Below are 17308 nucleotides of genomic sequence, written 5' to 3' on the forward strand. Positions count from 1 at the left end.
TGCTATTCATCTAATTTGAGCAATAGATCAAAGGGTTGACCTGTACAATCTAATTTAGCCAAAGTGGCAGAGATCCCTCAGTTTAAATCTTGCTTCTTCCACAAACTCATTGAGTGCCTTTTATACAAGATACCATCTCTCAAACTCAACCCCCCTCACCCCCAGTTCCTCCCCAGCACATGCTACAATAGGTAGACACTGACTTACCTTACAATGATGTTGTAAGGGTGGAGATAGGTCACATCCACACCACACGTTTAATGCACTCTTACACCACTTTAACCATCATGGGCTTCCCTTGAAAAAATCCTGGGAACTGTAGTTTATTAAGGGTGGTGAGCCTTGTTACAAGACCCCCTCACAAAGCTACAATTCCCAGCACCCTGAATGAACCACGGTTCTCATGATTCTTAGGGGAAGCCATGACTGTTAAAGTGATATGAGTGCTTTAGATGTATGGTGCGAATGTAACGATAATGTATGTAAAGCACTTCCACCACTCCTAACAGTTATACAAATGCCAAGTGTTAGTTCCGCCAAAGATACTTTGGATTTCACACATTTTGCTGCATAATAGTAGAGAAGAACACTATACATATTGTGGCAGCTACATAAATAACTTCAAGAAAATCAATGATTCCATCTGGCCACGCAAATAGAAAATTGATCACTTGTGCTGGGACTGAAGAACAATATACCTGAAAGCGACTGGAGAGCCAAAGTAGCCATGCATGGGTAATAATAATAATAATAATAATAATAATAATAATAATAATAATAATAATTTATTATTTTATATTTACTGAAAGATTTTCATGGATAACAAAAGTGCATATAACGTCTCTGTTTTCAATTCACAGAGTCCTTCCTACAGGTCAAAACGCAAACAGAAGTCACAGAGTGTGGGCTGATCATTACGAAGGCACCCAGCTGGCAGAAAGGCGAAGTAAAACTCTTTCATCCCCTGCGTTGGTCCTGATGAAAATTGGTTCTTTGAAGCTGCTATTTGCATTGGGGGGGGGTCCTCCTTTACTAGCACCAACACTTCTGCAGTGTAATTACAGAACAGCAGCAGCACATTGGGATGTTCAATTACACCTTATTACAACAATGGCTTTTCAATAGCGTATCATCACTGTACGCACAAAAGATACAACCCTGTGCATTCTTTCTTAAGATTGAACCCAATCTCTTCTGAGGAAATACTTGTAGAAGTAGGCAGGCAACGAAATAGTTGTATGGAAAAGTAGCTATCTTTACTTCTCTGATTTATACTTCATTCCATCTTACCCTTGAAAGAACAGTCGTAATGAAAATTCATAATCTCTTCCATTTCTGTCTTATAAGCAATAATTTCCCCTATTTCCTGGTGTGACAAGTTGTTTAGTAGGCAGCAGAGTTAAAAGAATACACACGTTCTTAAAAGACACACATCCTGACTCCATGCAAAAAGTTCCATTCCTCTCAGTGTGGGGCTACACATGTGGGGAACCAGTGTGAGAAACTCAGATATATAAGCTGGGTGCCAGACGGCACCTTAAACCTAGGTTACGTTCACCACAACGGAATGTCTATTTGCCAGGGGGTTGAACTAGATGACTCTACGATCTCAACTACATTGCTTGACTCTAGCTTGCTTTTACAACAATTCACTTGTCTCAGTATGCAAGGAGGAGAAACAGCGGAAATGGAAATGTTATTAACTGTGGACTAAAAGGCAGGTTTTTTTAGACTGCGGTAGCCAACCAGGTGCCCAGGAATCTCCATGTAGCCGCAACTGGACCTGCGCCAATAGCAAAATGGGCCTGGGGAATGTCAAACACTGGGGTGAACATGTATGTGGGTTCAGACATACACCTTCTAACACCACATTTCTGAAGAATATAAAATTTAACTGAAGGGGGCCACTCCCCTGTTATGTGCCGCACAGTAACAAGTGGCTGATTTCTTTTAAAAGTGGTAAAGGTAAAGGGACCCCTGACCATTAGGTCCAGTCGTGACCGACTCTGGGGTTGCGGCACTCATCTCACTTTATTGGCCGAGGGAGCCGGCGTACAGCTTCCAGGTCATGTGGCCAGCATGACTAAGCCGCTTCTGGCGAACCAGAGCAGCACACGGAAACGCCGTTTACCTTCCCGCCGGAGTGGTACCTATTTATCTACTTGCACTCTGACCTGCTTTCGAACTGCTAGGTTGGCAGGAGCAGGGACCGAGCAACGGGAGCTCACCCCGTTGCGGGGATTTGAACTGCCGACCTTCTGATCGGCAACTCCTAGGCTCTGTGGTTTAACCCACAGTATAAAAATCATAGTGCAGTCTTATCTAAGCACCAGCCTGGTAGCCAATGAGAAACTGCAGGCAGGCAAGAGGAATGGATAACATCTAGGCTAGAAACCAAATGGGCTGTTCCCTTTCCCACAGCCCCTTAAGGCTACTTGGCTAGTCCCCAGCAGGCTACTAACTTTTGCAAGCTTATTTGCAAGGCTGTTTTTAGTATTACTTGTGCAGTGGCTTTCTAATAGACCCCCTTAATCAAAACTGAAGCGAAGAGGTGTTGCATGTACATAGTTGAAGGGGATGAAAGCACAAGAAGCTGTTTGCAGCTCTAAAATTAGCTTTTCTACATGAATGAACCCCAGGCATTCACTTATATGGTAGAAAGGAGGCGTGGAAATTTATTTATGAACGCCAGCAACATCGCCCCTCCTGTAACAGTGCTGCCAACTACAGGTCACTTATTTGTCCTACAGAACTCAATGGTAAACAGTCAAACCTGATAAAGAGGCTATTAGGAACTGGCTATTGCCTTTTTTTGTAACATTATGATATTTATATATATTTAGGAGTGCCTTCTACCAACTTCACTTGGTCAGGCTGCTGCAGGTGATTCTGGATTGTTTCAGCGCTGCAGGCCCATGGACTGGTAACATCCAGACTGCATTGTTGCAACATGTTATAGGTAGAGAGGCCCTTGAAGCTGACCCAGAAGCTGCAGCCAGCACAAAACCCAGTGGCTGGGTTGCTCACTGGAGCAGAATATCACCATCGCATTGTGCCACTGATAAAGGAACTGCATTGGCTGCCATTTGGCTAGGTTCAAGATACTGATATTGGTGTACTAACCCTATACAGCTGGGTACCAGGATACCCAAAAGATTGTCTGATCCTCTACATACCTAACTGATCACTGTGTTCTGTAGTAGAGGTCTGGCAGATATCAGTCTATCTGTAGGTCCATGCCAGAATCAGCCCTTTAGTCTGGCAGAACCAAACCTCCGGAACACCTTCCCATTGCTATCAGACAACTAACTGCCTCTTTCTCTTGGCTTTTAGACCCCATATTTATTTTTTTATAGCTGCTTTTTAAAACTGTTTTTATATGCACTTGCTTTTAACTGTTCTGTATCTTTCATTGTATTGTAAAATTGTTTCAAGATGCCTCATGTGTTTCATAAATTAAATATTTATTATGTATACCTTTTTGCAAGTATATGGGACACCCATACTCAAATTACACACACACACACACACACACACACACACACACACACAAAATTTCCACACTACTTCATTTTCAGCCTTGATGTTTGGCAAAGCTTATATAAACATGGACTAAAAACATGTCAAAAGAATTATTATAGCAGAATATAGTGATGTGTTCTAAATTATTATTTTTAAAATACTATAAATCCTCCAGTGAGAACGTATGGCTGAAGTTCAGGAACGTGAAGGGGTGGTATTCGCCATGGGCTCGTATAAAAGGAAGAGCAGGGTACAAATTTAATCAAGGAACAAACAAACAATGTTAGTTATACTCATTGAACTACTTGAATCAATGGACTTCAGTGGAACTACTTATGACTTAGCTGACTTAGCTGGATAGCATTCAAGGAGTACGAAGAGAAGAAAAGCTTGCTGAATCAGGCTAATGGCTCATCTGGCCCAGCATCCTGTTCTCAAACTGGTTAACCAGATAGATGCCCATGGGAAGCATGCAAGAAGGGCATGAGTGTAATAGCACTCTCTCCTCCTGCCATTCCCAGAAACTAGTATTTAGCAGCATTTATCTATCTATCCCCTTTCTCCACACCATGCATGATTTTATAAACTTCTATTGTGTCACCTCTTACTCCCATTTTTCCTCGGCTAAAAGGTCCCACGTGCTGCAACGTCTCCTCATAGAGGAGCTGCCCTATCCCCTTGATCATTTTGGTTGCCCATAATTAGATCTTTTCTAACCCTGCAATTTCCTTTTGCATGTGAAGCAACCAGAACTTTACACATTATTCCAAATGAGGTCACACCACAGATTTGTATAAGAGAAATGTTGTATCAGCAGTTTTGTTTTCAATTCCTTTCCCAATTATCTTTAGTATGGAATTTGCCCTTTTCACAGCTGCTGCACATGGGGTTGACATCTTCATTCACTATGGCCCCATGGTCTTGTTCCTGGTAAGTCACCTCCAGTTCAGACCCCATAAGCGTCTATGTGGCGATTTGTATTTGTCATTTTACCACCCATTCACTTGGTTTGGAGAGGTCCTTTGCAAGCTCTGCACAATCTTTTTTAACAATTTAGTACCATCATAAAACTTGGTCATCTCACTGCTCACTCCTTTTCAACAAATTGAAAAGCACAAGTTCCAATACCAATCTTTCAGAAACTCCACCTTCTATCTTCTCCATTCAGAGAAATGTCCAGTTAACCCTACTCTGTTTCCTGCTATTTAACGTACTCCTGGTCCATAAAAGGACATTTCCTCTTATTTTGTGTCTTTTACAGCTGCCATTAAGATTTGTAGAAAAAGTACAGTAAACCAACAACACATTAAAGATGCAATACTAACACAAGCCAGACAGGTTTTAACCATACAACTTGTGTACATTAGATATACACTGTAATAACAGTCATCATCCACTGTAATATAATTTATTCCAGAGTAAGCAACAAACAAAAATACAACGTAAGGATGCCGTTTTAGAGCTATCATCTTCTAATGTCCTTAAACCTTGCAAAATATTTATGCTTTAAATGAAACAGCCACCTGCTCAGACCTGCTTCAACGTTTATCAATATAAAACAGCTGTTACAGGGGACTGGTTCAGTGTGGGAAACACAATTTTTACTTGTTCTGCTCTACAACGGCAAGTGATGGCAATATGCAGGCAGCCATGATGATATGAGTGACAGTCACACTTACAACTATTCGTAATCAATGCTTGTGTCAGTTTCCAGAACTCTGAAAGGTTTAATTCTTAACTATGTTTTAAGTGGTTCTGTTCAAACAGTAGGTTTTTTTCAAAAACAGAACCATAAATGTTCCTATATTCATTGAGATCTAACTCCCCCGGCAACCTGTTTCCAAATATATTCGTTCATTCCCCCTCTCTCTCTCTCTCTCTCTCTCACACACACACACACACACACACACACACCACTTTCTCTATTCTCCTAAGTGTTCAGCTCCACAGGTTCTTACACTGTCACTAGTCTTCAACATACAAAATTAATTTCCCCTTAAGGATAAATGGCACCCTTGCAGGAGTGTTCAAGGAGAGCAGGACATTGGCGCAGCCTCAGACCTCCTCCCTGTTCTTCCTAAGCTGAGTAAGACTAAAAGCCTGGGGCAAGCTCCTCACCAAGATGTTTTCATATCAAAGGAATATACATTTCCTAGGGCTTACAACCCTCCCTTAATGCAACTATTTCCCCAAGTTCATTGAGAAAGCTTGGAGTTTCATCAGGGGGCTTATATAATCAACAGCAAACAAATCAGCAAAAGAGCTTTTCCATCATGGTGGTACATCACATAGGCAAGCTAACGACAATAAGTCATTGTGTCACTGGATCAGAATGAGACCATGCGATGAATACTGTGGAGCAGAACATCGCATCCTGTGGCACTGTGAGCAGATTCATGATCCCACACTAGGGCAGCACCACTATGCTCTCAACAGGGGTGAGGTTACATAAAGGCTAGAAGCAGAACCAGCTACGACAGTGCAAAATTAAGTTCGAGCTTCTAATATGATTTAGCAGAATGTTGTTTATTTATACAATTTCTATGCCACCCTCCATTCAAGGATCACAGAGAGGGTTACAATGTAAAAACACAAAAATACCTAACATAAAGGTAAAGGGACCCCTGACCATTACGTCCAGTCATGGACGACTCCGGGGTTGCAGCGCTCATCTCGCTTTATTGGCCAAGGGAGCCAGTGTACAGCTTCCGGGTCATGCGGCCAGCATGACTAAGCCACTTCTGGCGAACCAGAGCAGCGTACAGAAATGCCATTTACCTTCCCACTGGAGCGGTATCTATTTATCTACTTGCACTTTGCCGTGCTTTTAAACTGCCAGGTTGGCAGGAACAGGGACCAAGCAACAGGAGCTCACCCCGTTGCGGGGATTCGAACCACCAACCTTCCGATCAGCAAGACATAGTAGCAAACAAAAACAATATCCCCACACACACCGTTTAAAGGGACATAGATAGTAATTGTTTTATTTATTAAATTTCTATATTTGCTTTGTCATCAAATGCTTTATAACAAACTAGACCAACTGCTCTTCTACTGGATTTCAGTTCTTTATAATTAAAACATCAAGTATCTGACACATAATTCAGCAGTAGGTATCTGAATCCAAGTAAGAAAAATTAAACCAAATTTCTAGTCTTTATGGAAGCAGATAAAAGCCTGGGAATGTGTGGGCAATGCCTGGTCTCGGATGGTCCCTCATGGGTAACACCCCAGGCACTAAAGAAAGCCCTCTGTCCTTCCATAAAGCCAAAATATCCTGCTGTCCTGATCTTAAAGGTAAAGGTAAAGGGACCCTGACTATTAGGTCCAGTCGTGACCGACTCTGGGGTTGCGGCGCTCATCTTGCTTTATTGGCCGAGGGAGCCGGCGTACAGCTTCCAGGTCATGTGGCCAGCATAACTAAGCCGCTTCTGGCAAACCAGAGCAGCGCACCGAAACGCCGTTTACCTTCCCGCTGGAGCGGTACCTATTTATCTACTTGCACTTTGACGTGCTTGTCCTGATCTTACTAGCCATTTAAACCCTATCTCCATGCAGCAGTCTTCTACCACCATATGTCTCACTGCAAGAGCGCCAATGCCACTGACTCTGTGAATCTTGCAAGGAGATGGAAATGTGCAGAATAAGGAGCTATACTGCAAATGTACATATTATATATTAATTCTTACTGCACATTCTGAGGCTCTTTAGAACAGAAGAAGTGAATGCACACTATACATAGCCCTGCATATCAGACATTATGGAAAGATCAAGATTTTCCCAGTGACTAAGCCCCACTTCTTTAAAATATGGGAGCCTACCAATTAAATTTTTAACAATGCAGAACTGTGACAATGAATCTAGTGAGTGTTAAACTGAAAGGATGGTGCATTTCCAAGGATAAAAATTGCCACTGGTGTCATAATGAAAGACAGGGACTGCTCAGCTAGAAAGGTAAGGCAGCAGAGAGGACAGATGAGATCTGAAGGGAAAACAAAATCAAAACTGCAGCATGTGGTAGCTGACTGGGATTGGCAATGCAGGGTTTTCCACAGCAGTCTGTCTACTTCGCTTTTAAGAACAGCGAGATTCACGAGTACCATAGAAATTATACCACCAAACCAGCATCACTTTTTTTACAGCACAACCCCCGAGATAAAGCTGCCAATTAGTTAACTGAATCATACCTTACATTTTGCCTACACATATCTCATTAATAAAATCAGCTCTGTCAGATTTTAGTTAAACCTGAAGGATGCATATATATCAAGCACTAGAGCATGAACATTTTATGCTTCCCATAAGCATGGCACAGGGAAATTGGATGTTGCTGGGATGCAATACACATATCTTATTAATGCAACTTCAATCTAAACAGCCCCTTCACCAATGACCAACTTAAACAAATATTCCTCACAACACTTTCAACTTTATTTAATCTTTTACACTGTTCAGTCACAGCAGCTAAGGATAAACCAATGTTTCCCATCTATGTTATCCTAAAACATTTTTTAAAAATACTGTGACCAAGGACCAAGACATGGGCACCTCTGCTTCAGAAGGGCAAATTCCCTTTCCCAGGACCACATTTAAGAAGCAGCAACTGGGGCAGTCTTTTTGGCAGATACTTCTACCAACAAAGAACCACCAGTTCGAACTCTGCTTCTTTGATCCATTGCTTCTGAGGTTTGTTTGCCAACATCCTCAGATATCTACTATCCCTTTTCAGAAATTCATTCAGCTATTTCCCAGTAACAATGGCACGCAAGCCCCAATATGGAAGCACTGTCCCTTACATGCAAGTTGATCTCCCATCAGGGAGGTGGGAACTGGAACACACACCTGTGTATTTCAGCCCTCTGGAAGTTTCAGGCCATGACTGAATCAACACTACAGGTTTCCTCCCTTCCAACCTAGATTCTGATGCTTGACACTGAGCAAATGCTGCATGCTTGCCATTATTATCTACCTGCCAAACTCTGCAGTACAAACTCTGACTCCAAGTACTCTGCAGTCATCACTACCTGCCATCCATCCCTGAGCTCTGTGTTGCAATATAGACAAGCTGAACAAAATAACACAACACGATTGCCAATAACAATGGCACTAAATACTATTTATAGACTAATACAAATGATCAGAAATTGCAACTAAAGTCTCTAAATCTTCTTCACCAGTCGCGGTAGAATAATTCAAAAGTTCGATATATACATAATCTGTCACCAAATATCGCTGGAACAGAGTTTCCGGATAACCAATCTGTTTCGTTCAATGCTTCATCAGCCAGACTTGTAAGAATATGAGAAGGATGCAGTTCAATTTCTTAACAATTTCTTAACAAAATTACAATATACATGCGATGAAACCTGCGTCTGTATAAAATAAAATGCATAATACAATATATACAACTAAGACACATACCCAATCTTAAAGGTAAAGGTAAAGGTACCCCTGCCCGTACGGGCCAGTCTTGACAGACTCTGGGGTTGTGCGCCCATCTCACTTAAGAGGCCGGGGGCCAGCGCTGTCCGGAGACACTTCCGGGTCACGTGGCCAGCGTGACATCGCTGCTCTGGCGCGCCAGAGCCGCACACGGAAACGCCGTTTACCTTCCCGCTGGTAAGCGGTCCCTATTTATCTACTTGCACCCGGAGGTGCTTTCGAACTGCTAGGTTGGCAGGCGCTGGGACCGAGCAGCGGGAGCGCACCCCGCCGCAGGGATTCGAACCGCCGACCTTTCGATCGGCAAGTCCTAGGCGCTGAGGCTTTAACCCACAGCGCCACCTGCGTCCCATCTACCCAATCTTACATGTAAGTAAATATAAACGCTGTAGAAAATATGCTCTGGATCAGTGCTCATATGATACTGTAGTCACTGATGCTGGTAACAAATTGTAAAGAATATAATATAGTTAGCCACAGGTGAAACTAATATACTGTAAGGGAAATTAAAGATACAGCATAACATTAACAGCAAGAATGCCTGACAACCAGATGAAAACAGTACCCCATCCAGTCAGTGGATCATGGCACATAATGAAATTAAATAAAACAATGAAAATCTAACTCAGAATTCAATCCCCCCAGATGAACAGAGTTGAACATGTAGATGAAACGGGTTTCCTGTTGGCGTAACCACCGTTCCAAATTTGGGTGGGGGACTGTTTTCATCTGGTATCCTGAGCTAAGAAATTGAGAGAGAACCTGGAGAATAAGCAAGTGTAAAGTGATGCACAAGGGGACAATAAATCCTCATATATTAATAGAGTCTGAACTGACAAGTGAAGAAGCAGGGGAAAGACCTTGGGGTCAAAGTAGATAGCTCAATGAAGATGTGGACCCCACTGTGCAGAAGCTGTGAAAAAGGCAAATTCCATCTTAGGGATCATTAGGCTTTTTAGTTTAAAAAAAAGCAGTAAGGAGGGAAATGATAGATGTGTATACAATTATGTAAGCTGGAGATAAAATTAACAGAGAGAGGTTTTTCTCTCTATCTCAAAACGCTAGAAGCTGGGGACAGCCAATGCAAGCTTAATGTTGGAAGACGAAAGGAAGTACTTCACACCATGCACTGTTAAACTATGGAATTCAATACCACAAAATGTGATCACGACGACTAAATGGGGTGGCTTTAAAATAAAACTAGGCAGATTTGTGTTTCTCAGTACAAGATGTCCATTACGGCAACCAAAACCATTTCTGTTGCAAAATTCTGCATAAAACCAGACTGAAATCTAGACAATGAGCTCCCATGCAGGTAAATTTGAAGCTGGGTAAACACAATACACAACTACCTAGCCTAAGACTCCAGTACTCAAGACTAGACAATTTCCCAGTCTGTTTGAGTAAAACGATAGCTTCATCAAAGGGCACATCACTGCCTTCTTGAGAACAGAAGGCACGGAACCTTCTCTCAAGGTTGCCCAGACAGATAATTTCAGCCTTCCTGTCTTTGTCAGCCAGGAAAGGGAAAGGATCAAGCATATCTCTCAAAGAATTTCGTCCATTTCCTCTAGTCAAATAAAAGTAGGCACAGAAACCTGATAAAGACTGTGTTAAAGACACATTCGGCACACTCCACACACAACTGCAGTTCAAGTCTGAACAGATGTAAAAAAAATTATTCACAAAGTGCTTTGCAATCTCAACATAGACTCTGATGGCTCCTCCATCTTTCACTGCACGCCAAGTTGTAAAAGGCCCCTCGCCATTTGAAAAATCAATACAATTAGTAAGACAGTGCTAGGTGCTATCCAAATAACTATTTAAAATCCATAACTTTAAAGCATTTTAATGTCGCATATGTAAAATGGCATTTCCCCTAACATCAAAACACTGCACAACTTTTGAACATTGTATAGAAGGGTTCTGAACCACAGCTAAGAAGCCCAACATTTGAAAGACCTGTATTTAAACAAAATAAGGAATACAAAACCTCCTGAGTCTTCTGTGATCCCAACCCACCCACTGCATTTTGAGCAGACATAATAAAATTGGCTGCATCTCATATTGTGAATTACCAGAAGTAAAGTTGTCTTCCCCATTTTGCATTTGAAAGGCTTTACAGCAATATCCATCATGCAAACTCCAATGTTTTATTGAGCACACATACCAGCTAGCACTATCTTGATTTATAAAGTGTTTGTGATAAAACTTACCATTCTAACTACTTCAGGGTAAGTCTGCTCTGTCAAACAGCCTCTGCTTATTGTAATGTAATCCACAAGTTCATTAAGAGTTGAACGCTTGTATTCTTTCATTTTAAGATCAGAAAGTGTGTCCATGAAGTCAAAAATGACACAGCACTGCTGAAGTTTCTTTAGGAACAACTCAGGTTGCTCTGAAGTTGGAACGTCTGGAAAGGAAAAAAGGAAAGCCTGTGTTAGTCTTAACATTCCTGCATAAAACAAATCATGCTTCAAAAGGACAATAAAAGCAGCAATGGCCATTGAATATCTGTAAAAAAAGAAACTATATGAACAATTATGCTTTTCAGAGACTGATATGTTGGATACTAAATCATCAACTAGTAATATATCCATGGTTTCATAAATAAGCCCAAGCAGGCAAAAGGCAATCTGGCAGCCTTAGTCCTTCAATAGAACCAAGTTCTTTAATTTCCATCTAGCGCCAGTAGAATATCACAAACAGCTCAAATAGTAAAATAGCACTTTTTATTTGTTCACAGGCATATTAAGACTGGGACCAAGAAACTGGCTCAAATTTTATTACAACAGTTGTCACTTGTATTTTCAACTAATAACATTATAATTTCTCCGAAAACTGCACAGAAATCTGGGAATGGGGAGTTGGGCAAGTTTAGCTTTTATTTAAAAAAATATTGCATATATTTGAGTTTATTCTGGATGAGAAAAGGCTAAAAAAACCCCAACATTTTACTTTCCTAGTAGCATATCAGATGCACAAGTAAATCTTTTAAAAGCATAATACTACAACACTCAATGCTCTCCTCACCATACATGTGTAAGTATTTAATAGGTTGTTGTTGTTGTTGTTGTTACTACTACTACTACTACTACTACTACTACTACTACTATATTTATACCCTGCCCATCTGGCTGGGTTTCCCCAGCCACTCTGGGTGGCTCCCAACAGAATATTAAAAACATTATAAAACATCAAACTTAAAAAACTTCCCTAAACAGGGCTGACTTCAAGTGTCTTCTAAAAGTTGTGTAGCTCTTTATCTACTTGATATCTGATGGGAGGGTGTTCCAAAGGGAAGGTGCCACTGCTGAGAAGGCCCTCTGCCTGGTTCCCTGTAACTTCACTTGAGGGAACCACCAGAAGACACTCGGAAGAGGATCTCAGTGTAAGTAATATATATAATTTATAAGGCTTTAAACCATATACAGGTGTGTGCCCCACCCCCTGGCACATGATCAATTTGTGAATGTCTGCATCTATGTGCGGCACTGGGAAATAAATAGATTTAAACCAGGAAATGGCAGGAGAGGGCTGGAGAGTCCTTGTGGCTCGCAAGGAGACCCCTCCCAGAACCCAAAGAGGACTTCATTGAGGGTGAAGGAAGCCCCAAAGAGATTGGGGGTGCAGCAGGGCTCTGTTTAGGCTGCTCAGCCTCCCCGCCTAGCAGCTGACACACACAGCAGCGCAGCAGCCACTTTCATGCACGTCCCCCAGCCTCCAGCTGCCCCAGAGAGGGGGGAGAGAGCTGGAGAGCAGGAAAAGACAGGTGTTTAGAGGCTTTTTAGAGGGTGCTCTCGACTTTGGCGATTTTTGCTTATGCGCACAGGAGCCCGTAAGGTAACCTGTGCATAAGCGGGGGGTGGACCTGTATACACAAGCCTTTTGGATTTTTTGGCTCAAACTGAATCAATGTTTGACTCAAAATATTGTATGAAGGTAACCATGAATGTGGCAAGTCATCATAAATCTCCTCAGAACAGTTGACGGTTTCCATTTTATTCACAGTGGCAAGTTAGTTACGCTGTTACACATTTTCAAAGGAAATGCATAAAATGTAGATTAATCTCAAGTACCCAGGGGGCTAATAATAATGGGCAAGTCACAAGAACAAACACTGAGCTTTATTTGAACAGCAGACACCAAGCAAAGGAAAAGGATTTCTCCTCTACCCTGCAGTTTGATTAGGAGCAGCAGCTTTATTCACAATGTTTAAACAGCATCGCAAAACAAGGGGGGGGACACCCCAAAAATTGTATTTTAAAGCAATGCTTCAACGGGTACACATTTTGCAGTCTTAAACAAGGCTGTTTATCTTCAGACTCTCACCCAATACATACAAAATAAGATGACAATTTTCGCTTTCTAGTAGGAAGTTCTGGATTCCAAATTTTAGTTGGAAACAAAATAAAAATATATAGGAGTTTTGTGGCATAGTATATTTTTTCCATTCAACACCATGTATCTAATAATAGCCAAACCAAAACTTGAATGTCTGCTCCAAGCCTTGGCGTTGCATGCTCCTTTCTCCCCTTGCATGCTCCAATTTCTTCCCTGACTGGACACAGACAGCATGCCCACTCCAGACTGACCCACACTGATTGGTAGGCTTACATTTATGTCAGACTCCACAATTCACATGCTGCAAGATAGGAAACTATCACTGTCTCTGCTTCTCTACAGACACTGTCACTAAATAGGTTTACACTGTGAGTGCAAGAATTTTGCTTTCCTGCATTAGGAGTTATTCCACTGCCTAATTCAATGTGTCGCTGCTTTAAGTGCTTTGTGACTGAGTCACAAACAGAAGAGAAAGAACAAATAAAAACAACAGTAGAGCATTACTTTTAAGTAGATTTTTAACTTTCAAAAATCGTGTATTGAGCAATCTTTCAACTTGTCTGGAACTTTTCTGCAGGCCAGATGGTAAGCAAAAGAAACTGAGAAGGGGTGGATGAGGAGAGAAAAGCTAGGCATGATGAAATTTAACAGATTTATACAGTGGAACCTTGGAAGCCGAACGCCTGTAAACTCGAACGTTTTGACTCCCAAATAATCGAAAACCGGAAGTGATTGTTTTGGTTTGTGAATGATTTCAGGAAGCCGAACGTTCAGCACAGCTTCAGATTGGACACTCTTGCAGCCAAATGGAAGTCGCACCTTGGAAGTCAAATGTTTTGGAAGTCGAACTAACTTCCGGAATAGATTCTGTTCGACTTCCAAGGTACGTCTGTACCAATGGTGACTCTGGCCCATGGGCAAAACGTGACCCGTGAGGTCCATTTCAGGAAGTCATGCCCCCCCACAACATCAAGTGTGGGATGGATAAGAATGGGAGTTTAAAGGAATGATCAGCAGCTCAATGTTTCTGGTTGCTTCCTGGAATGCTCCTTGGATCCAGCAAGTGCGCTCCCACCTGACCTATCAGCTGATGGGCGGATTGGAACGTAACTGCAACATCCCTACTCCCCATGTTTCTTCTTCAAACCATGGAAGTTTGAAGAAGTGGAGGACCTTTGAATGTAAACTCCCATCTGCCCATGAACTAATAAGCAGATTGGAGTATGCATTCAACAACACCCCCCACACCCCCACAAACTTCTTCAAACCTCAGCAGTTTGCTCCAGGGATGTGTACAAAGGACTTTAAATTAGCCGCACAAACAACCCCCACCGCACTTTTCATTCAAACCAAGAAGAATTCTTGCAGAGGGTTAGAAGCCCCACAGTTCACTTCAATTGGGACTTTAAATAGAAGCACAATCTGATGTCATTATCAGCTCAGGTGGGTTGACAGGTGGGCACCCTTGTCAGAGGCAGGAGAGATAAAGACTTGGCCCTCTGCCCAGAAAAGGTTCCCCACCCCTGGATTAAACCAAGCTGGGTGAAAAGCAAATTTCAAGGCTACTGGCACAAACAACGATAGCTGCTTCCACATTTTCAAATATTATAGTGAGTGGAAGAGCAGAAGATAAAAGTGGCACATCAAAGCTGGTCCATGGGTACTCTGCCCTGCCTAGCAACTGTCGCCTGCAAAACTGCAGAAAGTCATTTATCACCGGATGCCTTAATTATTATAATCATTGATATTTATATCCTGCTCTTCTGCTCACTGAGCACTTTGATTGACTAACAAAAAAAGCAAAACAATAAAAAGAGCAGCATGTTTCAGCACTAGTGAGCCAAATAAAGCCATCCGCTAGACTTTGGCCTGGGACTGGTGGTGTTTGCTCTCTGGCACATCTAAGGCCTTTTCAGTTGGATACATCAGGATTTCTAGGAACCTTAAGAGATCCAAGAAGTGTCCTGCCTCTTTGGGTGGGTTCTATATCCTTATTTACTAACGGGTTCTTAAGTTTAAGGCTGCCAAAAATACGATATCCAGAAAAAAGTGTCATAGAATCATAGGACTGCAGAGTTGGAGGAGACCAAAGGGTCATGTAGTCCAACCCCTGCAATGCAGAACTGTCTTTTCTCTTCTGAATGCATGAGCTCAGTAAGATGTTGTTTATTTAAAACATAAATATACTACTTTTCTTTCTTTTAGGACTTTAGGGTGTTGTACAACCACTGGTAAAGGTAGGTAAAGGACCCCTGGATGGTTAAGTCCAGTCAAATTCGACTGTGGGGTGCAACGCTCATCTCTGCTTTCAGACCGAGGGAGCCAGCGTTTGTCCGCAGAGGGCTTTTCCGGGTCATGTGGCCAGCATGACTAAACTGCTTCTGGCACAACAGGACACCGTGACAGAAGCCAGAGCACTTTATCTACTTGCGCTGGTATGCTTTTAAACTGCTAGGTTGGCAGGAGCTGGGACAGAGCAACGGGAGCTCACCCTATCGCGCAGATTCTAACTGCCAACCTTACAACCGGCACGCTCAAGAGGTTCGGTGGTTTAGACCACAGCACCACCTGCGTCTGTTGTACAACCATTATGTCACAATACAAGTGACAACAAAGGATAAAATCCTTAAAACAGAAAACTTAAATTTACAACAATTTAAGAAGCCTGGGTGATTAAGAACTTTTCTGTCTGGTACCAAAAACATTATAAAGGTAGACACCAGCCAGGCCTATTTTACAAGTCTCTTTTATTGTTTAGAAGCATACCTCAGATAAATAAGGTACCTGGAACAGAGTGTCAAATACAACTTAGTGCACAGAAAGATTGCTATCGGGCTTTGACATGTGTTCTCGTCCAAAACATACCTAAAGCAGTTTAGGCTCCTTCATAATCCTGAAGTGCTTTCTCTGTGAGCTGAAATAGCAGAGCTTAAGTCAGCTGGCATTCAGCTGGATCTCAATTTCTGCAAGACACTTCGTAAGTCCTTCAACCTCTGCCTCTGGGTCAAAAGAGGCAATGCAGACTGAGGCTACTGAAGCTCATGTTAGCACAGCAATCTCCACACTATATGCAGGCACTTTGTGAAACTGTAGCAGGTCTCAGTTCTGGAGGAGCTGAGATCACCCATAGGGGAAGCACAAACACAAAGAATGAGTAGATATCGCTCGTGTAACATGGCAGTTCTATAGCTCTCAAGAATCAACAGATGCAAAAATAGATAAAGCTGATAATGGCTTGGATACCAAGATAAATTAAAGTAGTTTGTGGAAGGAAAGTTTCCCAGACTCTCTTTCCCAGCAGGCTCACTACCAGCACACGGGATCAAGCCATTCTTATCCTCTGTACCCCAAATGCTGCATGGACCACCATGCAAATCAATCCATTAAACCATTTTCAGACTGTAAGCTGTAGAACAGGGGTAGGCAACCTAAGGCCCAGGGGCCGGATGCGGCCCAATCACCATCTAAATCCGGCCCACGGACAGTCCGGAAATCATCATGTTTTTACATGAGTAGAATGTGTCCTTTTATTTAACATGCATCTCTGGGTTATTTGTGGGGCATAGGAATTTGTTCATTTTTTCTGAAAAAGGTATTTAAATATACCTTCCAGAAGAAACCAGAGGCCTTTCTCCTGGGCATGGTCGGCCAATTGGTGTCAAAGAAGGATAGAACTTTATGTATGCTACAACAGCAGCAAGAATACTCATTGCGAAGTACTGGAAGACACAGGATCTACCCACTCTGGAAGAATGGCAGATGAAGGTGATATGGGACTGGCAGAAATGACCGGCAGAATCCGAGACCAGGGAGAAGAGTCAGCGAAAGAAGATTGGAAGAAATTGAAAGACTACAGAAATATTGCAAAATTAATGAATGTTAGAATGATGTCGGATAGAAATTAAGCGGTTTCCAGCTGTAATGTTTTAAGAGAATATGGAAAAAAGGTTTAGAAGCAGGTTAAAACTTATTGATAAGGATTTGCTGAACTAACAATTGA

General features: G+C 42.1%; 1 protein-coding gene across 11 annotated transcripts in view; it reads right to left on the reverse strand.

Annotated features, from left to right (window-relative positions):
• Positions 1-17308, reverse strand: part of PPP2R5E (protein phosphatase 2 regulatory subunit B'epsilon) — a 96310-nt gene that overhangs the window by 23842 nt on the left and 55160 nt on the right. For all 11 annotated transcript variants that reach the window (XM_083735009.1, XM_083735004.1, XM_083735008.1 and 8 more), the window contains one exon: positions 11181-11377. In XM_083735009.1, the coding sequence (XP_083591135.1) occupies positions 11181-11377 (197 nt within the window). The remainder of the gene's footprint in view (positions 1-11180; positions 11378-17308) is intronic.

The sequence above is a fragment of the Podarcis gaigeae genome (genome assembly GCF_964106915.1).
Source record: "Podarcis gaigeae genome assembly, chromosome: 1".
NCBI classification, from domain to species: domain Eukaryota; kingdom Metazoa; phylum Chordata; class Lepidosauria; order Squamata; family Lacertidae; genus Podarcis; species Podarcis gaigeae.